Source organism: Rhamphochromis sp. 'chilingali' (genome assembly GCF_963969265.1).
Source record: "Rhamphochromis sp. 'chilingali' genome assembly, chromosome: 19".
NCBI classification, from domain to species: domain Eukaryota; kingdom Metazoa; phylum Chordata; class Actinopteri; order Cichliformes; family Cichlidae; genus Rhamphochromis; species Rhamphochromis sp. 'chilingali'.
The window spans coordinates 16,229,913-16,254,291 of NC_137946.1; the positions used below are offsets into that span (position 1 = coordinate 16,229,913).

The 24,379-nt window shown below is 39.7% G+C and overlaps 1 protein-coding gene across 3 annotated transcripts in view; it reads right to left on the reverse strand.

Annotated features, from left to right (window-relative positions):
• The window catches only part of cadm2a (cell adhesion molecule 2a), a 239,743-nt gene that overhangs the window by 7,704 nt on the left and 207,660 nt on the right, over positions 1-24,379 (reverse strand). For 2 of the 3 annotated variants that reach the window (XM_080867472.1, XM_080867471.1), the window contains 4 exons: positions 20,254-20,415; positions 18,982-19,072; positions 18,687-18,865; positions 15,783-15,896 (listed from right to left, as the gene is read on the reverse strand). In XM_080867472.1, the coding sequence (XP_080723598.1) occupies positions 15,783-15,896; positions 18,687-18,865; positions 18,982-19,072; positions 20,254-20,415 (546 nt within the window). The remainder of the gene's footprint in view (positions 1-15,782; positions 15,897-18,686; positions 18,866-18,981; positions 19,073-20,253; positions 20,416-24,379) is intronic. The other variant, XM_080867473.1, reaches the window with a different exon arrangement.

A 24,379-nucleotide genomic window follows, 5' to 3' on the forward strand; every position in this document is an offset into this window, starting at 1 on the left:
CAGCTGGCTTGCTCTCGCTCCATAAGTCTCCATGGTCCGAGTGACCAGGCTGTCAGACTTCACTGCCTCCCAGTGGACACACGCACTCAAATTGACACACACACACACACGCATATGCACAGACGTTTGTGGTTTCACTGCGCCGCAGTTCTGCTTGGTCAGTGGAGCAAAGAGTAGAGGAATGTTCCCCTGGCAGGACCCAGCAGGGCGAGGACTAGGGCATTAAGTTACACACATGGTTGTGTCTCCTCACCTCCACCTGTCAGGACTGTGAGTATTTTTTCTTCTTCTTTTTTTTAAACACACATCATACACTATCACCGTCTGACCGCTTCCGCTCTGGTTTGGCTATTATACAGCCACAAACAAGCCAACTGGATGTCTGATTGTTGTATAGATTACAATGCAAATTTCAAATCCTAAAAAAAAAGCGCTTTCAGTGGCTTCAGAAATAGAAGAATAACCCATTTGGTTCTTACTGACTACGTTCAAACATTTGAAACATTAATGCAATCTTCATAACACGAGTCATACATCGTGCTGCTGCCCCCTCATAGCTCCAAGGCCATGCCAACACTTCCATTTTTATTGATTTATTGGCGATAGCTTAGGGAGTATTATTGCATATGTGAAAAAAAACTTGCAGAATGCCTTTTTAGCTACATATAGAGCTGCTCAGAGTTCAAGTGATATTATTCGAGTCGTCGTCTGCGGCTGAACAAAAGAGGTTTAAATAAAACAAATCAAAATCAGTGTGTGTGTTGATGTGGCATTAGAAAGAAGCATACTAGCCAGATCCTAGACATTATAAACAACAAAAAAACAGCTTAGTCTCTCACCAAACTGTAGCTGGTTATGTTGCATTGGTGGATAGGCTTTGACAAAAATAAGAAGGTCCTGCTTTTGCTGGATCAATCTGACCACCATGAGCCCAACATTATCTTCCTCTCCTCTTGCCTCTAATCCACTCTGCTAAGCAAGAGTTTTTCACTGCACCACGCATACAGAGGATTTCTCAAAGATTTTACAATGTGCCGCGAGTGGTCACCCTATTCAGCCGTTCTTACACATGAATTCCATACACTGTCGAGATAATCAAGCTGAGGCCTTGTCTGAAGTTGTCCTTCTTTAAAAAAGAGAAAAAGAAAAAAGAAAAAAAAAAGAATACTGCAGGAGATTCTCGACAGAAGATCCTCACTGGAGGAAATCCTCATTTTGATGGGTAGAGCCTGCAGGCTGCAGGACACGTAATTCTCACTTGCTCTGAATTACCTGGGTAATTACCGGCTCTTTTCTCACACGAGCTCAATCAGACTTTCGCGGACTTTGTGCTAGGGAGGTGGGTGGTTAACGTCAGATCCAGCTGATTCTGGATTCTCACATGAGGTCCTGATGTGTAATGTTTAGAGAAGTACAGAACATGTGTGAAAATGTTCTACTCTCCCTACAGACACAGTAAGGGGCCAATAGTTTGAAAGTTGGGACCTCAAATGGGCTGAGGGTACAATGCAGAGGGAGTCTGACTTCATTCTGGGCTAAGGGTGCCATTGATTTTATCTGCATACTGTAGTTGTTTGGTTGTTTTATTAATGTTCAAAATTTCACAACTTTTCAAGCCCCTTTTAAGATAAAGGGAAGACTGTGTGACATTCAAGACCAAATTTTCCAGCACTCCATTAATTTGATATTCATGCAGCGTCAAAAGCTTGCAACATTTACAATGTGTAGATGCCTTTTGTGTGAGTGAGTTAAAAAAGAAAAAAAATCATCTATTCTCCTCTTATGTATTCTGGTCTAGTCCGCTGTTACTCAACGACGGAGAAAAAAAAATACAACAAGGCTGTACAAAGAGACAAAGTAAAAATGGACAAAATAGAGATTGATGCACACAAAAAGGCTGAAATTTCACTTGGACCAAGACAAAAGAGGAAAGAAGGGGGAAGAGGAGTTGTGGGTTATACATTTTTATGGCTCCAGAACACATTATCTTTTAATAAGGGCAGATACATTCTTCTTTGTGTGATTTAATATGAGAGTGTGGCAGAGCAAACTCTTCTTTTAATATTTATAACACCCTCCTTGTCGCCTGGCCTTGTGAGTTGGGCTTGTTTAATAAATTAAAGAGGGTTCAGGTCTTCTGTGAACCACTGTATGGCCGCAGAGAGCCAAAAGTGTAACTGCTCATCTGATCTCTTCCATTGTTGCTGGCTCCATATGGGGTTACTGTGGAAGGGTATGTAATAAAGATACTGTGCACATTTCAAGAGACTGTGTAAAGGCTGGAAATAAAAACGTGTATGCATTAAGCATACATACCTAATGACATGATGTCTAAAAAGTGATATAAGGATTGATGTACTTAAGAACTAAGTGCTGTAAATCCAAAGCAGATATTTTAACACTTTATCTACAACTGTGACTTAAAGAGACTCCTTTGACACTCACAGCTGACAAGTATGTATCTAACACTAAGCTAGTTCGCGTTTGGTTCAGCGGGGCTGCTATCTCCACAGACAGCACGTAAGCAAAAGAAACGTGTGCAGCTTAAGTGTCAAAGAAAGCTTCTTAGAGCAGCACACTGCATGTCAACTGCATGTCCTTATCTCACTTTTCAAACGCCGTGTGCTGTCAGTGTCTGAAGAACATCACGAGAAATGTTTGCCACGTGTAAATTATTGTTATAGCTGTACACCATCCACCGGGCCGCCTTTCATCTGCACTGACAGAATCCTTTAATTCGTCATACAGTGCAAGCTATTCAAATGTCCTTTCCATTCTGCTGCTTTAACATACACGCATCTTTCTCCCTCTCTTCCCCTCTCGGTCGTAATTTTGTGAATATTAAAATTCATCCCCCACAGGCACCTTTTCTTCTTTTGTGTTATGCTTTTTTTCGTTCTCAGTTTTAGATTTAGCTCTGTGAAGCAGTGGTTTCAGCTCAGATCAATAGAGCAGAAGCTAGCTTAAGCACGGGCTGCTTATAGAGCTGCAGTGTCCTTGTATCTGTGGTGCGGGTCGGGGAATCTTTCGCTGTGGCAGAACAGAGAATTTTGCAACTGAAACTCAACATATGTCTCCATTCATGAGAAACATAAAAATAAACAAATACATAAATAAATTGGATGCTATTTTAGCAGGAAATATGAAACTTGTTGTACATTAATGGAATGATTACCGAATGGGATGCCAGTAAGTTTAAAAGAGTATGTGTATGGAGCTTATACGTTTTATTGGCTTGGGGACTACTTTTTTGGTTAATGATGCCTGTTGCTTCGAGGTGCTGCAAGAAAAATATGCGACCACCTCTGTCCCTTCATCATAAAACCAAACAGTCTGTGCAAAAACACCAGTGCTTATAATGTACCACACACATCTGTTCCCCTTTTATTACCCATTTAGTAAGTGTAATTAAAATGTGTTTTGATATTTGCCTGCACACTGTTTGGCACGCCTGTCTGGAAACCTTTTAAACTTTTACTTTCATTTGATATAAAATGAGAAAAAAGCAACTCAAAACAACAACTTAGAATATACTGTGAGTTTGAACTCCCACATTAGAGATGGTGAACAAAACAGATTTTTATGATCACAAAGAGGCTGTTTTGTGCAAGTGAAAAGAAATTCATAGTAAAGCTGTCAGTGCCCATTAGTGGACATTCAGAAAAAGGCCAGAATCCTATTGCACAGGCTGCAGTGGATCCATAAATAGACTAAATAATTTCAATACATTGTATCCCTCAGTTTTTATATATTTATTATATTTTTGTATTATACTGGGTAGCTGAAGCCAGCCTATATTTGTGACATTTGAATCACCCTTCCTGATTTTGACAGGCTGTATAGTACACGCTATAGTGTTCACTTTTCTTTTTTTTAATTTTTTATTTCTACATTTTTTGCCAAATGCTGATTGTTTCACAGCCACCATGATTTTTTCTGCAGGACTCAGATACAGCTCTTTCAGTCTAAACGGTTCTATTTACAGGTAGCAGCCCAGACATTAGGAATGACAGCAAATACAGCAGCTTGTTGTCACATCGTCTGTTTACACACTCACCAGCCATTCTTTTAGATGCACCTGTTCACTGTTCGCGAAATATGACCATACCTTTGAACCTGGAAAACAATGGGCTGCAACAGAAGAAGATCACACCCAGTGCCACTCCTGTACGCTAAGAAGAGGGAAACTGAGACCACAATTCCCACAAGCTCACTAAAATTGGACAATAGAATTTGGAAAAATGTTGCCTGGTCTGAGGACTTTCTCCTGCAACACTCATATGTTAAAGTCAGAAATTCATTCTGCCTTGTATGAATGGTTCAGACTTCTGATGGTGGTGTAAGGTGTGGGGAATGTTATCTTGGCACACTTTGGGCCTCTAAGTATCAACTGGGCATCATTTAAATGCCACAGCCCACCTGACTATTATTATTCCCCACGTCCAACCCTTAATGACCACAGTGTGCCCATCTTTTGATGGCTGCTCCCAGCAGGATATCATGTGCCATGTCACAAATCTCTAATTATCGCAAACATGCATCATGGCTGTGCAGCCAACTGTGTGATGCTATCATGCCAATAAAGACCAAAGTCTCTGAGGGATGTTTCCATAGATTCATGCCCGTGTGTTATATGTGTAACACAAGTCACACCATAACATCATTGGGTAAGCATAGCAAAAGTGTGCTGTTTCCATGGCAAGGTGCTACATGTTGAGGTACAGCTTCATGACAAAACTTCCTGTGTGCTGCCACAAACAAATCGACCCGTAGTTTACATCCATGTCTATCCAAACTTGATCATTTCATCATCATTTTCATTCTTGCAAAAGTGACCTTTGGAGATCGAACTATAATCACATCCTCAGTCAATTAAACATTCTCATTTTCACAAGAATGGAATACACCTGCATGTATGGACAAATGATGTCAGTCCAGAGTATTCAGAATTCCATCAGATTCACACAGGCGAACAGGCTAATTCCAAACCTCTTTGTGTCTTTTAGGGTAATAATGTATCTAGTAATAGTCTTTTCTACAACAGTATTTGAAAACACTTCACATTTAACGTGAAACAAAAATGAATTACTTTGTGTTAATTCCTCTGCACTGATGGTATGTTAAAGCCACCGATACAAAAGCTAGAATGTCAACCATCAGAAAGTAAAGGGGAGAAAGTGGTGAAAAGTGCCTGCAGACTTTGCTTGTTCAGTGAGTCAATTATGCCCAACTTTTTGGCTGAGACTGGAAATTCACCAATCTGCATCTAATGCTGGCTCTACTGCCAAGATGAAAGAGTCCCTGGAGGCTGTAGCAGAGGGCCGAAAGACACTTGTGTGTCCACCTTTGAATGCATGCACCCAAGCCCATGAGAGAATTAAAAAAAAGAGTAATGTTACCAAGATGTGTGTGTTGCCGTGTTTGTGTGTGTCCTTGCACATTACTGTTTGCTGGGTCGTGCGGATTAATTAGATTCTGAAAACAAATTACTTCAGCTAATCATTCAATAAAGCCCACATGTGGACACTATCTTGAATATTCAACCCAGTGGTTTTCTTTTCTTTCTTTCTTTTTTTACTCGCGGAATAAAAAGAAATTGTGGTCAGCAGGGTAACAGCATGGAGTTATAAGCAAAGCAAGATAATTAATCATAAGAATTAATTAAGTCTCATGCAAGAATCATCTATCAAAGCAGCTCTACATTCTGCAAAATCCATAACCTCTTCAAAACAGCAATAAAATCCACCAAAGGAAGAAGCAGAAAGATAGCATCAATGTTACACTTGTGGTAACTTAATCTTGCCTGTGTTGCTGCTGCTTTTCAAATATTTTCCACCACAAACGACACTGCTACATTCTGCTGAAAGAACCGCGCTGTGTGAGCCAACTGCAGCACAGGAACAGCACAAATAATGGCTTAAAGAAATGAGCGATTCTGGATGAAGTAAGCTGCCACCACAAGCCCAACTTGGGGGGTTGGGTGGGAGACAAGGAAGGAAAAATTTATAAAAGGACCAAATAGCACTTCATGTCAATAAATGAAAATTGGACTGCCTTCTCTGTGTGTATGTGTTTCTTCAAGATTGCCAAAAGTGTCCTCTGCCATTGGGAGTTAATGAAAAGAAGGGCTATTACATGTAATTCATAACAGTAGCCCCAGGATCTAACGATTTCTCTTTTTCTGTTCTACACTTTATTCCAAATTGTTGCTATAATTCTTCCCCAAAGCGAGTTAATGTGACAGGATATCAATAAGCTTTCCTGGCAATAAGTGGAAAGACCTTTGCATTATGTTTTAATTTCTCCAGTGCTCCTAAGCTTTATCGTCCAAAGAGCGGTGTGAAGGTGATCTCCGTTGTCCGATATTTAACCATTTCACCCCAGGGATGCAGCGGCCTGTACCTCTCTGGTTTAAGCACAGCGACTAAAAAGCTGTCCGGGCTACTTGCCCTCCAGAAAATATGTTTTCTGGTCATCACATTGCCTTACCTGTGTCCTTCATTTAAAAGCAAGATCGATATCAATAGAATAAAACAGTTACAAATCCCTCCAAGGATTTTCCCTTATTGAGTTTTCACAAAAGGTTTGTCCTTAGCCTGAATAAGCTTGAATAAGCTTGAATAGAATGTGTGGTTATAGCCAGAAAATGGTCACCTGTGGAGTACAATCAGCTCTTTTGAATTCAAAACACTTTGTGACAGCGATGAAAAGAAATGATTTGAAATTTGAACAATCTCCCTAAATACACAAAGCTTATTATTAAAGACCTTGAATTAACCACCCAATTATTTAGTTTTTAGTTTTGAGATCATTAGTAAGGTTAATTACTGTATTCTCTGATGCATGTTTTCTCACCTATTTTCACTTTTTGGGTTACAAAATCATGTATAATTTAGATTTATTTAAGGCAGATTTAAAACAAATAGCTTGAATGTTATACATTATAGTCTATATATTATACTATATTACATTCTGACATGTACAGATAGGCTTAATGATGTTTAATAACCTATTTTGGAATGTGAATACAGCCTATATTTAAACTGTCTATGGGTATTTTGTGAATTATGCAGGCAATCACAATCTGGAGTGACTGCAATGCCAGAGCACAGAAGGAACATGAAATGACAGTCAACAATCAGGTGACAGGTTGTCAGTAAACATAAGCAAGTTTACATATGTTACATGTAGTGTGATAATGGCCTGTGTGAGTGTGTGTGTGTTTTTCAGGTAAATGATGATAGCCTCAAAGCTGCCATCAGAGTCTGAGCTGCGGGGAGCAGATAGAGCTGTCTCTCCCTCTCCTTTCTCAGGAAGCAAAAACAGACGTTAGTAATGGCAGCAATTACAGGTGAGGTAAAGCCGCTCGTTGTTTCACTGTGTGGTTACATATAGTTTTCAGCATGTTTAGCATCATAACATTTAGAAACTGCAGTGTGGCTTAGTGTACAGTTTCAGAGCCATGTGGAGTGACATCCCAAACTTTCATTAATGGCCGGCTTGACCCCCTTTTAATTTTCAGAACTGCTTTAATTCTTAATGGCACATATTCAACAACAAACAAACATTTGGAAACATTTCTGAGCACTTTTGGTTCATATTGACAGGAAAGCATCAAACAGTTGCTGCAGATTTGTAGGATGCACACACAAAGGTGCTCTATTGGATTGAGATTTGGTGACTGTGGAGCCCATTTGAGTACAGCGAACTCAATGTCATGTTAAAGAAACTAGTTTGTTATGATTTGAGCTTTGTGACACGGCATGTGATATCCTGCTGGAAGCAGCCATCAGAAGATGGGTACACAATGGCCATAAAGGGATGGATATGGTCAGCAATAATACTCAGACTGTGGTGTTTAAATAATGCTTGAGTGGTACCAAGTGGCCCAAAGTCTGCCAAGAAAATATTCCCGACACCATCACACCACCAGTAGCTTGAATCATTGATACAGGGCAGGATGGAGCCATGTTTTCGTCTGTTCTCTGCCAAATTCTGACTTCCATCTGAATGTTGCAATAAAAATCAAAACTCTCAGTTATAACTTTGAGTCGCTGCCGTGTGATTGACTGATTGGATATTTGCATTAATAAGCAGTTGAAAAGATGTACATAAGCAAATGGCTGGTGAGTGTTTAGATTAATATGTTTCTGGCCACATTTCATCAAAAGAACTTTTTAAAGGAAAGTAATGTTCCCAGTAATAACATTTTTCACATTAAATGCGAAAAAGTAAAGACCTAATTGCTCTCCTTTAATTCTTCTTCAAGGACAGTAAGTTGGGAAAAAAGAGTAACTGCAAACAGAAGTTGGTAAAAATAGGCCTGCAGACTTTGACTTATTCTGAATCTGTTATGCCCAATTCAGCAATCTGCATCTCAAGCCAACAACCTTGCCTTACTATTTGCATGCAGCATTTTGGCCAGTGCACACTTAAGAAGGGAGAAAGCTCAGAGGCTATTCCTGATCTTTGAACTTGTCTCTGCTCTTGAATTCTCCTTAAGTTTGCAGGTACTGGTTTCAGTTTAAAGAGGAGAAGAATAATGATTTGGCTTTGGAGCACCGGCCACAAAAAAGGGAAAAAGGTACAGAGTATCATGATAACCTCCACTGTCAGTAAAAATGCTAACCATCCCTCTTGTATCAATTAAGACAACTACACTTTGATTAATAGTCCCAAGGTTCTTGTTGCATTCCTTGACTTTTATCTTCTTATCCTCGTGGGCAACAAGACCTTTACTCTACAATCAGGTATAGGGGTATTTTAGTTTTTCTCTCTTCTCCACAGGAGAAGACACTAGGCATGAATAATTGCTGTCTTCCCAGCAGTGGGGCCTTTTTCTGCAGCAACACCAGGCTACAGGGGCTGGGGTTGGCCACACGAATGCTTATTATGAGAAGTGAATAGTAAATATTTTAAACACCAAAGAAACCCTTGTGCATGATTCACCTTTTAGCATCACAAGGTCAGTGCTAATTTGCAAGCCACAAAAAGCATTTGACATATTTTAGAGAACTCAAGAGAGAGAACGTGTAGATGTGCGTGCATGTGTGCGTGTGTTGTGCATCAGTGCGTGTGTGTATTCATAATGTGAAGGTCTGATGACATTACATAGACCTCTGATACTTACTGAAAGAGTTATTATAGCCATTAAGACTGACTGGGCTACTGAAGCAGTGTGAGTGTTGGGCATACCTGCCAGCACATCATTAATAAAGAGAATTAGAGACTGCAGTAATGCATCAGTTCTGGCATTATACAATACAAATGAAAACCAGAGGAATCTCTTGGATTTTTGTGCACTACTAGCGCTCTAAAGGTCAACAAGACAAGTAAAGGCATGGGTTTTATCAAATCTAAATTTTCTATTAGCTTCGGTAAGTGTACGATAAAATATTTAACAACAACAACAACAACCTTTATTTATAGAGCACATTAAAAGCCTTAGGCATACCCAAGTGCTTTACAAAAAAACAATAAAATAATACAGTTAAGAGCATTAATATCAAATATAATAAGAACAGCAGACAATGTTCACAGTAGAAAGCCACTAATAAAATGGACTGCAGCACATAGATTATAGCAGACCCAGTGCCGCATGATAGAGAACACCAAGAATGAAGGAATAGTAAAAAGTTAATGCAATAGGTCGCAGTTAACAGTCAGCATTACTGCCAAAAATCATGATTTCAGTCTTTTTTTCATTGAGAATAAGAGTATTTGCCAACAGCCATTTCTTGACCTCACTCATGCACTCACGAAAGTTATTTAAAGATAAAGCGAGATCATCATGTAACTCAAAATAAATCTGGATGTCATCCGCATAATAGTGAAAAGCAATGTGGTATTTCTCAAAGATAGCGCTTAAAGGAAGCATATACAGTGAGAAAAGGGTCGGGCCTAACACAGAACCCTGGGGGACACCACAGCAAACAGGTACAGGGGAAGAGGAAGATGAGGCCAGATGTACCGAAGAAAGCCGATTGGAGAGGTAAGATTTGAACCAGTCCAAGGCAGTGCCCTTAATGCCAACAGAGTGCTCTAATCTTGCGACTAGGATGTTATGGTCAACCATATCAAATGCAGATGAAAGATCCAATAGAACTAAAACAGAAGGACGACCATTATCAGCCATAAGTAAAAGATCATTAAAAACACGAAGCAGCGCTGATTCAGTGCTATGATGTTGTTTAAAGGCTGATTGGAATTTATCATTTATATTATTCTCGTCCAGGTAGGTCTGCAGTTGAAGTAGAACCACCTTCTCAAGGATTTTAGCCAAGAAAGGAAGCTTGGAAATCGGTCTATAGTTGGCAAAATCACTATGATCCAGGTTATTTTTCTTTAAAACGGGTTGAATAAAAGCATGTTTAAGAACTGAAGGTACATAACCAGAAAGCAAGGAGAGGTTCAATATAGACAATAGACAGGGTCCAATTACATTAAAACAATCCTTGACTATACGAGATGGAAGAACATCATGTACACAATTAGTATTGTTTAGTTTCTCAGTTATACGCTTCAGAGTGGGAAGTGAAATTAATTCAAATTGATGTAAGGCAGCAGAACAGTCAGGATTAGACATACTGTCAGCCACCAAAGGAAGCGTAGATCTAAGAGATAAAACTTTATCTAGAAAGTAGTTTGAAAATTTTTCACAGAGACCTGGGGAGCACGAGAGTGGCATAGAGGGACGAGGATTCACCACTGAGTTAAAAATTTTAAATAGGATGCGAGGATTGTCACCATTAGAAGTAATAATCTTAGCGAAGAAGGCTGCTTTAGCCATTCTGGCAGCAGATTGGAATTTCGAGCGGCTAATACGTAAAATGTCATATGATGACTGGAGTCTATCATTCCTCCACCTCCTCTCATCGCGCCTGCACAAACGCCGTAGAACACATTGTCTAATATTCGTACAAGGATAAATAAATGTCTCGGTATATGATTATATTGGCCACTAAAACTCGGAGAGACTGTGTCAGCAAAGTAACACATAAAAAAGCCATTACTGTGAAATCCTACTAGACAATAACATTTTTCATTATGGGAACACATTTTTGTGAATACGGTATATGAAATCCTTTAACAACTGAAAGGAAAGATATTCATATCTGCAGCCAGTTTGAAGTTGCTGTGCAACACGAGTTAAGACAGCATTTTTCATTTACTGTATACAAAAGATGGACATAGCCACTGTGACATCACCCATTGGTTTTAGTGTCAACATTTGGATAAGAGATTGGAGAGCCAGTTTTTCACTTAACACTAGAAAGCTCAGTTGACAAGCGGACTCCTTTTACTGTATAGTTGCACACCAATAGGTAGATAAAATATTAATATTTCACTCGTGAAATCTGAAGCACAAACGTCTTGAACAGCTGTACCACACAGCAAGCCATATCCATGGAAATGCTCCAAAAGGTACCAACAGCATAACTGTCCACCCAATTTATTGACTGCAATTTGCAGAAGTGAGGGCTTACATAGAGTAATCATCTACAGCCAATCAAAGAAACCACAACCCTAATGCTGGTATCCAGATAAATGCATAAAGGGATAGCCGTGCGCTTTCAAAAAAAAAAAAACCAAAACCCCATACGCTGATAAAAGAGCAGAAGGAAAGATCACCGAAACGACAAAGGGAAACCTGAGAACGCATACAGCCTATAGTGCTGAACCTACAGCATGCCTGTGGAGGAAGACAACTTCATTATGCAAAAATACAAAACGTCATGGGGCTGGTAAAGCTCCACAGTTGTTTGCTTTCATCCAGGGCCATAAAAAACCTGGTAATAAATCAAGTAGACAGATGAAAACAGATAGTGAAGTATCCTGTGACTAGGAACGCAGTGAAGGAGTCTGATATTTAGATTCCCTGTAGATATACTGAGAGGCTCAGCTCCTCTTGTGTCTCTGAACTACACAAACAGACATCAGAGAAGAACTGTGGCACACTGATGAAGAACATCCAACAATGTGTGGAAGACTGTTATCTAACAGGGCCTTCAGAGAGATGTAAGGGGGCAGAAGAGATGAAGCGGAAAGGAGAGGAATAACTGAACAAAAGCTTAGAGAGGGACTAAAGCGGAGGAAAGGTAGAAGGGGAGTCAAGCCTCCCAAAGGACTTTAAAGACGGTCATTTACAAAAAGCAGCAGTGATGAGAGGAAATTATTTTGAGATGGAGACCATGATGTTGAGAGGAATGAAGAGAGGGAGCAAAAGAGCACAGACAAGACAGAATATATCTTGCTTAGATGATGATGAAAAAAAACATACACACATAAATGGAAATGAATAAAGCTGCTTGGGTGAACTGCATGTAAAGGATCAGTGACTCTCTTCTCTTATATTTCACCGTTTATTTGAAGTAATGGGCAATAATTTTTTGCACACCTAAGGAGCAGAGGGTGCAGGGTTTGGCGGTCTAGGAATCTTGTGTGTTGGCTTCATCCAGCTTGTCATTAGGGTGATTTCAGCCAATGAGATGCTTTCATCCCAACCACCTAACACGGATGGGATGAGATTTAACATTTCAAGTCTGAAATACTGGTTCTCAGTTGGAAAAGGGTAAGGTAAGGACAGAGTTGCTTCCCCGATTAAGGAGTTCAAGAATTCTGGGGTTCGTGAGTTCAGCAGCTGCAGTAATGTGGATGATGCTCCAGTCTGTCACAGTGAAGAGAGAGCTGAGTGTGAAAGCAAAGCTGCTGCTTTACTGGTCGACCTACATTCCCACCTTCAGCTATGGCTACGAGCTGTGGCATACAAGTGGTGGAAATGAGCTTCCTCTAGAGGCTGGCTGGGCTCAGTCTTAGAGATAGCAAGGGTCTCAGAGTAGAGCCGCTACTCCTCCACATCATAATGAGCCAGCTAAGGTAGTTAAATTATCTGACTCAAATTCCTTCTGGACACCTCCTAAGCGAGGTGTTTTGGATACTTCCAACTAGCGGGAGACCCAGTAACCCTCGAATCAATATATCTCTTGACTAGCTTGGGAAGGCCTCCCTTTTCCACCAGAAGAGTGGCTGTTGTCTGGCGAGGGGGAGACTCCTGCTTAGGCTGCTGCCCCAGTGACTCAGACCTCGATAAGTGTCAGAAAATGTATGAATGCATAGATCATGTAAGTATATTTAATTGCTGCTGAACTGAAAGCTCATATTTTGTGCAACGTTTTGTGAGAAAATACACAGTGTTAAATATGTTGCTTTGTGAGAAAATATACAGCGTTATAAATATGTTAACAAAATTTCTTTTATGTGCTATTACCGATATCACACTATGATGGATTGTTTACACAATCACTTCAGGAAAACATGTCACACACTGATAACAGCTTTGGAAACCATGATGAAGATGATATATGAGTGAGCAAGTTCTTCTGCATACGGGCCATCACAGCACATTAGCTTTAAATTGACGTGTCACTCAAAAACGTGGACATATCAATCTACTGTAGCAGATGTGGTGCCATGTCAGCATCTGTGCCCTGGCAAATAGGTTAAAGCAACTACACCCGCCCAGAGGCTCGCCATATCCTTTTCATCTACTGCATCTGTTTACTGCCAGTTATGTGTCGCAGGGGTGCCGAAACATCCTTTTCCATAGCCGTGTCCTCCTGAAGGATCCTGATGCTTTCCCTAGACAGGTGGGATATGCGATTCCTTTCAGCATTTTCTGTGTCCGCCTGAGGGTCACCTCCCTGTTGTATAGGGCTGAGCGCCTCAACGGAGAAGACTGATTTAATGTGATACATGATATTTTTGTAATGGAAAAACTGACATTTCATTTGAGACTCAGGGTGGACATGTTTGATGATTACTGGAAAGTACGGACAGAGTTTATTAAACAATTTAGATCAGATTTCATGGACGAGAGGAAGAACTGTCGTATAAAATACACTACAATTAGCTGCTACACACCGATCCTTGGTTTTATTTTTTCCTCTTCTTTCTGTTTTCTTTCCTTTTCTCTTGCCTTTCTTTTCTTTTGTATTGCTTAGATCTGTATGGCCTCAGGAAAAGCACAGTGTAATTAGCCAATGCAAATAGACTTTGTTCCTAAAATAAAAGGAAAAACATAAAAAATACAGTAGGGCTCTTGGTCAGAAAACAACCAAAGAACTAAAAAAAATAAATAACAAGAAAAAAAACTCAACTGGCTTCTTTGAACAAGTTCAGCTGGACGTGCTAGAGGACCTCAAGTGGGACTGACTCCTTTTGAAGCAAGAGTATGCATCGTATACTGAGGAGTGGCAACAGCAGCCTATGATGCCGCGAGTGGTAATTAAGTCTGTCAAAATCAACTAACTTTGTTAATTATCACATCATGTTACTCGTGAGATCGACGAGCTGCAAATGTCAAGCTGGAATTGAACCTGGGACTCACCACTCAGTGCATTATAATTCATGTGGCTTGCAACCTTGGCTGGTTGCTGCTGCCCTTGTTTTTGAAAGGCAGAGAGCAAAGTGAAAACTTCTGTGGAAAACTCAGCCAAAAGCTAGCAGGAGGAGATTGTTATGCCAGCCCTTTGCTGCAGGGCCTTGTGTCATCAGTAGCTGTAATCTGCTTCTGAGACGCTGCTGAAACGGGCTGCAGCATGTCTGGTGGAATCGCAAGCATTGTCTTGAGTGGGAGCGATCGGCTCTGGCAGCCGCATTAGAGCTGGAACAGGATGCTGCCGTCCCCCGTTGTACACAGGGATAAGGGAAGCGTGGCCTTATGCTGCATTTGATCTACCTCGTATGTGAGAATACGGACGCCAAAATGAAAACATTTTCAACCTCTGCCAAGTTAGTGCACAAACTGGCAAAAACAAAACATGGCTACCCCAACCTTTTCTTTGTTTCCTTTTCCTCTACAGAAAACAAAAAAGGTCATGAATGTAGTGTAGTTTACTCATCTAAAGTAACACAAAAGCCAAAAAGAAGCAAAAGTCACAGTTTTACTCCATTAAAAGCAATATGAGAAAGATTTTATGTGTGGAAAATGCAGAGTCAGTGTTCAGAAACAGTATCCGATTTACTAAGTGTAAAAGTATTGTTTGTTTTCAATAGAGTCAGGAAATTCTTAGTTCCCAGTTGCTATCAAATGCAGCATTAAGCCCGCCTATGTTCATGCATGATTGGACGCACAAAGTTTAATGAAGCTTGCTATATGCTTACTGGAGCTGGCCTGCTTACAAGCATGATGAAATTAGCTCTGTCTTATCTATGTTTAAGGGCATAAGATGAACAATAAAAAAGCCTTAGTTCTGTACAGGGACCACTTTAAAAACACCAAATATGCAGCCTTAGTGGCAAAGGGACTATGTCAAGTTAGGATTCTCTAAGAGTTAACACAGCATTAGAAGGCATGATGAGATATCTCCAGTGGCCAGACATTTTCAGTTGGACATGACATTTGCTTCTTTGAGGTTTCAGGGCACAGAAGTGCTGGAGTCTTTGCAATTCCAAGGGGACAGCACACAGAGTATTTGAACACCTGGAGTTTCTCTGAAACTCAGAAAAGTCTGTCCCAGTGTAAAAAAATATATCATTGCTCATAAAAAAGAAAATGTTTACAGTCCTTCAGCTGAGAAAATAGTTTAAGTAGCAAAAATTAAAGGCAATAATTGGGTAGGATGACCGATAAGTGTCTTCACATGTTTTATGTCCACAAGAAATAAGAATATGAATGCCTGAGGTAGAGAAGTAGCAAAGAAGTAACAGAGGAGATATGGAAGTGAGAGGGAAGTTAGACTATGCTGTAGCATGCTGTGGAGATGCGTGGGGTGGTACTGTACCTCTGTTGCCAGTGACTGTGGGGTCTGAGGCGTGGGAGCCTAATAGTGCGGTAGGATCTGGAGTGATGGGATGTAGGGGGGGAGTGGTGGGTGGAGGCAGGGTGGTGGGGGCGTCTGGTGGAGGGCACAGATAAACACATATACACAAAATACAACAACAGCAAAATGAATTCACATGGGGAAAGTTAGATACGTTAAAAGAACACAAAGAAAAAAAAACTATATACAGTGATGGGAAACACAAAGGGAAAATTATGACACAATTCCAAGCATATAACATAAGATCACAGCACAAGAAAGCATGCCTTTTCCAGTATAATGAAATGTGATGCCCTTAACAACATACATGAGTTGAGTGCATTACTGTTCCTGTTTTAGTGGGCCAGTAAGGCTTTCTCACTGATTCTGAAATGATCAGCGATGTTAAGAGTCCCAATCTTCTACATTTTGTCCGTCAACTCTGATTTCAAGTATTCTGTCTTTGAATTGTGAAGGCAATTTGTTTAGCAAAAGAGCAGAATTAACCTTAAATCTGCTAATGCTGGCGACTGTCTCTGGAGATGGACCCTGCACTAGCAACCTTTCAACATGTGAGAGGGAAGACAGCTGATGATTTGAAAACGTAATCTGACAAATGGATTAAAAAAAAAATCGGTTAAGCTCTCATTTCCGTGTTGAATTTTGGCTTCTCGCTACAGGATAATAGTAAAACTGATCGTTTCTCACTGTCACATGTTAAAGCTACAGAAAAAAGTGAGAGCGAAACATTGGGTGACAAAGTTAATGAGGTTACATTACCACCTTGGCTTTTATGTTTATGTCACTCTGCATTTTATGGTGATCCAGAAGCTTTTAATTGGCTCTCGTAGTCTTTCTCTGGGCCAACTGTCCTCTGTGTCTTGGTGACATTTCAGCCTGAGCGTGACTCACTAAGCAGCTAACTGCATGTCTTCGGGAAAGAGGGAAGAGAGAAAATGTCCCCTTGTTCGAGAACCATTAAAAAGGTATTTTCCAAGAATTATGGAGGCAATTGTGAAAGGCTAAAAGGTGTGATAATCACTAATGAAGGATAGGAACAGACTGGGTGCCATTTCAAGAGAACAAGTAATGAATCTGAATAGGACTTTTTGACCCTCCCGCACCCAATTGTCTTTTTTCTGGCAGAGAATTTGTCAGTTTAATAACATCACTGTCATTACATGCATTGGTTATTCTTGCTGCAGCTTCAGAAGAAATTGTTAGGTGCGGTGGCGCGCCATGACAAGTGTGAGCAATCCACTAATTAAATAAGAGCCACAGCTAATTGCTTAATTAATCATAGAATTTTCAAGAATTCAGCACTTTTGGAGTTTAAACAAAGACAAAAATGTAAAGACATCTCCTGGTGCTTTTAGCAAACAGTGAAAGGGATTTCCTGATAATTTTACAGCTCAAACAATTAATCAACTAGTAAAAGAAATGTTTGATGGAATGAAAGAGGTTAAAAAAAATCTAAAGGTCTCTAACAGCACTGTTTCAGAATCGCCTCCTTTAATAAAACCTATGGACAGGATTTGAATTTGAAGCTGAAAGGTATCATACATTTTTGATGGTATACATAATCAGTCTTCACTCATCCTATTTTGTGGCTTTGAACTCAAAGAAGGGATCTTTAACTAAATACCTGAGCGATATACTCTACACCAACGGTATTTTAAAAGCATCAGCAATTATCTGCAAAAATCTGACAGACAGAATATATATAGCAAATGAAACTCATTTGCATCTTTGCAGTAACCTTGTCTCAGCAGATACTGCGTGTGCGTACTAAGTTTAAATTTCAGTGATATGAGTAATTAGAAAGATGTAAGGTTTCTATACCTAATCCTTACCTTGATTTTGTCACATGGCATTCTGCATAAAATAAGCATATTTTGTATTGCCTTTTACATCCCCGAACATCTGCTTGCGTGGACTTGCGTTATATTTCAAAATTTACAGCATTTACTTAGAGAAAGGCTGAATGGCTTATACGTTCATCGCACTCTCATTAAATAAATCTAATTGCATGAACGAGTATTTCATTTTGTTCTGTCATTCATCACTCTTGAGGTTTCCACAGCCCTTTATGACCTATTCATAGTAACCTGTGTTACTCGGGTAGCTCGGTTTTATACTCAAAAGTTTGTAATTAGATTTTTCATTACTTTCTGTTTTTAAATAAAAGAGCTCATGTAATATTATTAATGCTATGTTTTTCTTCATCTCCACTTCTTAATGTCAGAACGACCTGTTTTTTAATGATCACGCACTGTTTCTATAACACAGTGAAAAGAGATGTTTTACTGCTTTGCTATTTTTTAAAGCATTATTACTTAATGCCAAGAGACAAATGGCAGTGAAGAAGCGGAAGAGAGGAAGAACTATCTGTTTTCCCTGACACTGAGTCCCTTTATCCTCCACCTCCTCTGGCGTTACTAGGAATTACTTATCCTTCCTGGTGATATTCCTGACAACGCAGCACTAAATTTTGCCTCTCTCACACATTTCCCTCCTAGTGTGTTGTGTGTGTGTGTGCGTGTGTATCTGGGACACAGGTTTATTTAAGGAAAGGCGTTGGTGGCATTTGTGTCACCTGGGGCCCTTATTCTCCCTGTGAGGGATGGTACCACTAATCACTATTAGCATTGATACAGTATGCAGATCAGGAGGTATTATAATCCTGTATTTTTTGAATGGTGTTTTGTACTCATGCCTATGAGGTTCATACTTTTCACAATTTTTACATAGCTTTGTTGGAAACCAAGTTTTCCTCTTGAAGCTTTTTTCCCCCAGTGGTGTCATATTAGTAACTGACTGACTTACTTTTTTATATTGTGTCATGAAATGCAATTATCCATATTTCAGTGCTTCCCCTGAACTCACCATAGACGTAGAGTACATATTGAGCACTGCTGGTCCCTAGGTGGTTGCTAGCTTCACAGCGGTAGGTCCCATTGTCTGTCTTGTTAAGAGACGTAAAGGTAAGCTCTCTTCCTTCTACAATCATCCTGTCCAGGTCAGGAAGTTCACTTCCATCCTTTGTCCACATCACAGGATCTGGCCTAAAAGGTAAGAGAATATGTAAGAGAAAGAAAGCATGCTGCATCTAGGTCTAATCTATAAAACACTATATGAAAGCATGATGTCAATCAATTAATGAAAATTTTTAGAGACTTACGAAGGGTTTCCTTTGGAGACACACTCCAACTTCAAGTACTGACCCTCCTGAGGGACTTCAAGGGAATGGGTGATCTCCACACGAGGAGCATCTAAGACAAACAGAGAGACGGCTGAAATTGAGGGAAGAAAATATAAAACATTGTTTTCACATTTTCTTGACATAAATGGGATACATATATATATTCCCCTGAGATGAGCTTCTCTAAGCATGCCTCAGGCAGGTGGATGGTGATGAGGAACAGGAAGAGGAATTATCCTAGACAACCAAGCTCCCACATGTGTAACTGGCTGACATCAGGAAACCCTACTGGTTGATAGAAAAGGACAGCGTAAAGGACGGTGTAGCGGCAGCACAAGAGCAGGCCTTAAGCACTAGATCCATATAACAGGAGTCTACCACAGGACCCAAGTTGCTGACTTTGCAAAGGGCCCCTGGAGACTATCCAACACATAGCACAGGGTGTAAGATCCAAGCTGGCAACAGCTTGTTGGAAGATCCAACAACAACCAAGGAACAACCACAAAGAACATCTGTGCTGCATATGGACTAAAAGTCCCCAAGTCCCAATGTCAGAGTAGAACAAAGGGGGTAAATTCCTGTGGTTCTTCTACTTCCAGACAGACAAGCTGCTGGCCAACAAACCAGGTGATAGTTGTGGCTGACAAGCAGAAGAAGACTGAAGTTCTGATAGATGTGGCAGACAACAAGATCAAGAAGAAGTAGCATGTAAAAACAGAGAAGTATCAGGAGCTGAAGGATCTGAAAGGTAAAGTCCAAAGTAGTCCCAGTGATAATAGGAGCAATGGGAGCTATAAACCCGAAACTAGAAAAGTAGCTCCAGCAGATTCCAGGAACAACATCCAAGGTAGTGGATAATGAACAGAACCCTCAAAACACAGCATTTGGATCACACACACATACAATCCCAGGGGGTGATATAAATATTATAAATATATTTGGACAATTGGACAGTACATTTTTGCCCAGACCAAGGGATACTGACTGAATAAAATACTAGTGCCTAAATGTAAAATTATAAATGCAAGATCACAGAAAATCAGCTCTGAAATAGTGCATTTACATACAATGATGGAGGCCTCATTAGTTGAAATGTTCTCTAACTGGGTTCAACAGCCATAAAAGCTCCCATTACCATGGCTATTTACAGTAGTTACTGCCTTTTATTGGTTTGAATTTTCTGTTATCCATTATGCTCATGTGTACACTTCATATATGTGTTTGAGTGCTGTACTTTGCGTCTACACTCACAGTGGACCTCCAGTACTTCAGTGGCCTGCTGTGGTGCTTGTGTGAGTGCCACGTGGTCCACTCTGCAGGTGTAGGCCACTCCATCATCATTTCTGTCCACTTGCAGCTGTAGAGAGCTCCGTACTGTAAATGTCTTCCCACTTGCATTCACCTCTTTGGCACCTTGGGAGAGAATTGCATTCTGTCACGGTTGCAGCACATTTATCTTATAAGGTGAGATAGCTACGAACCAATGTGTTACAACCACTGGCAGATTCCACCCTAGTCTTCGATTCATACAGAACACATGCCTATCATGCAAAACAATTAGTGCCTAAAATTTTAATGTACCTTCATAGTGATTTTCATTACAGGTATACCTGAAACGGGTCACATTTCACTAGTTTAAGAGCAAGGATCATTTTTCCATATGAATAGGGTGATTAACTTGTTTTTTAAACTCAACCAATGTACAGGATCAACATTGCACTGACCCGTCACATTGTTGTGATTGTCTTAGTTTTGCAATATAGGTAAAAAAAAATCCTTTGTTTTAAGAAAAAAAAACCTCTCTTCTACAACAATTTCAAGTGTTCTCTTTATTAATTTATAGAATAGAATACATATTTTACATATCAAATTATCCAAATTTGCATTACTGCATTTGCTGGTGACTGAATATTGAGTTAGCATTAGCCAAGAATATGGCTAATGCTAACAGCCAATCAATCCAATATACAAAATATGCAAACAGAGCTCTTACTAAGCACTAAGAAATGTATTATAAGAGCTGCTTGTATTTAAAGCTACAACATGCTCTAGTAATGTTACAATCATCTTACTATTCTCCAGTTACATGCTGCAAAAGATTACAATAGATTTGAAGCTACCCTATTGTAGCTCTTTTACTGTTATTGTACTGTAAGTTCACTTTGTTGCATATCTAGGCTACCTCAGTACGAATTCAACCTGGATTTTGCTGCAGGCAGTGTTAAAATGAAACGCAGCTGCCTCAACTTTAAGTTGTGGCTCTTTGAATGCATATATTTACACTGTTAACATTTCTGATTACGTGTGGCCTCACCTGTCATCTCTGCATGTGCTCCCACTCAGCTTGTACAAATCAACACTTTCATGCACTTCATATCTATCCGACCTTTTGGTCTGATTCATCTGCCTGACAACTACTTCAAAAAACATTACCAGTGGAAACCAGACAGTAATTGGCAGTGATTAAATTAGCCTGTTAGCAAAGTGTCATTATGCACAGTTCTCTTTATCAGTACAATTTGTTCTCAGAGATATCCCAGCAACACCTGCTATCCTAAGCAATCAGTTGTTGCATCTCCCTGTGACCACCAATATCCCAGACACCGCAAAGATAGTGGAAAAATCCTACAACCAGCTTAAATTTGGAATATTCCACATTCCATCATTTCTTCTCTGACACTGTAGTCTTTTGATAAACTAAATGTGTTTGATTCACAGGTTATAACCTGCCCTCAAGTTTATGACTGCCATATCAGAGCCCTTGAAATGCTATCAGTTAGTGATAAACCTTCCTCTCTAAAAGCAAAGTACCTCAAAGGCAGAGATGTCCTTCAAAGTGGAAAATGAGACTTCTGAACCACAGACTTTCCCTTTCTCTGTCAAGCTGTCCTTGAGTACCCTGACCTAGTAGATCAGTGGTTCTCTGTGAACTCTACATGACCACAGTTACATCACAGAAGTAGTAACTTCTAATGCTTCTAATTCTTCTTCCTCCTAATGTTTTTGTTACCTTTTCTAGAAACCTAAAGTTTAAGAAAATTACTACTGCGCTGAAACTTTAGCACCCTCTTAAAGGGATCTCACCTAAAACCAGAATATATCAGGAAATAGCTAGTGTTTAGAGAAATTAGACACCAGAACTGAGAGCAGATGATGACATTAGTCACAAACATTTTCTCAGAATGTTTGTGCTGCCACTGGAAAATAAGGTATACGTGTTCCTAAAAACTTGGGAGCTGTTATATATGCATTATGCAATACAAATTAGCATCCTCTTTCAGACCACATATCTCCCACTTAACTCAACAGCCTTTCACAATTCAACGCCACTAGGTTGTTGTTTTTTTTGTTTTTTTTACTTACTGGCTGTCTTACTTGATGATAATTATCTAAACATATCCACCTCCAAGGAGTTATTTTAAAACCTTCTTTTTCTCAGTAAAATCTCTACAGCCAGTCGTCAACAAAAGGTGTTTGGTCTGTTTACATTATGCCAGCGGCCAGTTTTTAAAAATCATATCAAGTCGCTACATCCTACTCAGAGTTTCTTTTCAAACAAGAAAAGAATTCCCTCCTATAATGTATTCAACACTCCAGGCTTATCTCTGCATTGAGATGTTGCCCTGCTTTGTCAAAAAATATGTCCTTCTTTTTCAGTTTTTATATATATCATAAGTGTATTGTATGTACCGTACCTCTCATGCTGACCGCCTTTGTTTGTACCTCCTAAAGAGACTGTTTACGCTCCACATCTTTCTTTCCTCTGTGCTCATCTGCTCCACTTTCCAAGCCTCTCCACCCTACTGTCTCCTCTCTCTCTCAATTCTGCCAATCAACTATTCTGCTCAGCCACTTCCCCCAACTGAGGCAATGAGCCCGCCTCCCCTAGAGATGAATGACTGACAGGTCTGCAGTGTTAGCAACATCTATGCGAACAACGGGGGAGAGAGAAAATGGCTGCATTTCACAAAGAAGATACAGGAGATGACAGAGGAAAAAAATGACGGCTAAAATAAATTACAAATAACTTGTAGTATCAATAGTTTATTTTAGGAGTGCAAACATTTTCTTTCCATTTCTATTACTTATGGCAGCTCCTAATGAACTGATACTCCCTGCCTCTTTGTCAACACACGAGTCCAACCTGTCTTTCTCCTCCTTTCTGCAACACTAGAAGGTTCCTTCTAAAGAAATGCCCTTTTAAAAATTCAAACATGCTATATCTGTTTTTGCTCTTTTTGATTTTTTGGTAATTTGTAGTAAGTTCAATAATCACATCATAATTAAAAAAGGTCCTTCAGATATCTGCAAGATGGGTGGATAGGAAGAAAAAAAAAGTCAAACGTCTTTTTCTTCTTGTTCACTTGTGCTACAGTCAGCTGATTTCAGTCTGTGCGCAGAGAGGAGGAACATGGAGTGGTCTGTACCTTTTGAGGAATGGATGTACAAACATTTCTTTTATTTTTGTGCCACGGGAAGACAAGAGTATGTTGGTAAAGTGCAAACTGAATCCAGGGCAAAGAATCTGCACTTTGCAAACATCTGTGTGGACAGCATGCTAACAGAAAACTGGCAAAGAACCCAGCGTGATCTTAAAGCCTGAACTTCATCAGTAAGGCAGCGATGAACAATCAGACTTGTAATAGTGGAGCCTCTATTTCTACTTATACATGTTTCAGTTACAGTAGAATTGAAGCAGAATTTGCTTTGAAGTTTCTCTGGGCTGATTTCAAGTTTGCTTTGTGTTGTTGGCTTTGTGTTCATAATTAAAGAGTAAAAGAACGATCTTGTGTATTTGTGTCAGTGTGTTGGACTGAAGTGCTTCAAAACTGCCTTAATTCTTTGTGGTATAGATTCAACGGGATGCTGGAGTCATTCCTTAGAGATTATGGTCCATATGTGCAGGAAAATCCCAGTAGATCAGGAGGTTCTGAAAAAGTCAGACCAGCCCATCTGGCACAAATAACCAAAGCACATTCAAAGTCACTTAAACCTTTTGTCCTCATTCTGATGCTTGGTTTGAACTTGTTGACCATGTCTACATGCCTAAATGCACTGAGATGCTGCTATATGATTTGCTGATTCAATATTTGTTTTAAAGAGTAGTTAAATGGGCGTAGCTAACGAAGTGGCTGGTGAGTATAATATATATTTCTATCGCTCAGCATCGCTGATTCAACAAGGTCATGGAAACATTCCTCTGAGATTTTGGTCCATATGGACATGATGGTATTTTACAGCACATTTCCAAAGAGGATAAGAAGTTACAGTGTTTTTATTTTATAAAAACAATTTTTATGTAAATCAAAAGATTGTGATGACTGAATAAACTGAAGGTATCATCTTGAATTATGCAGTCTGATTATACACACAGAAA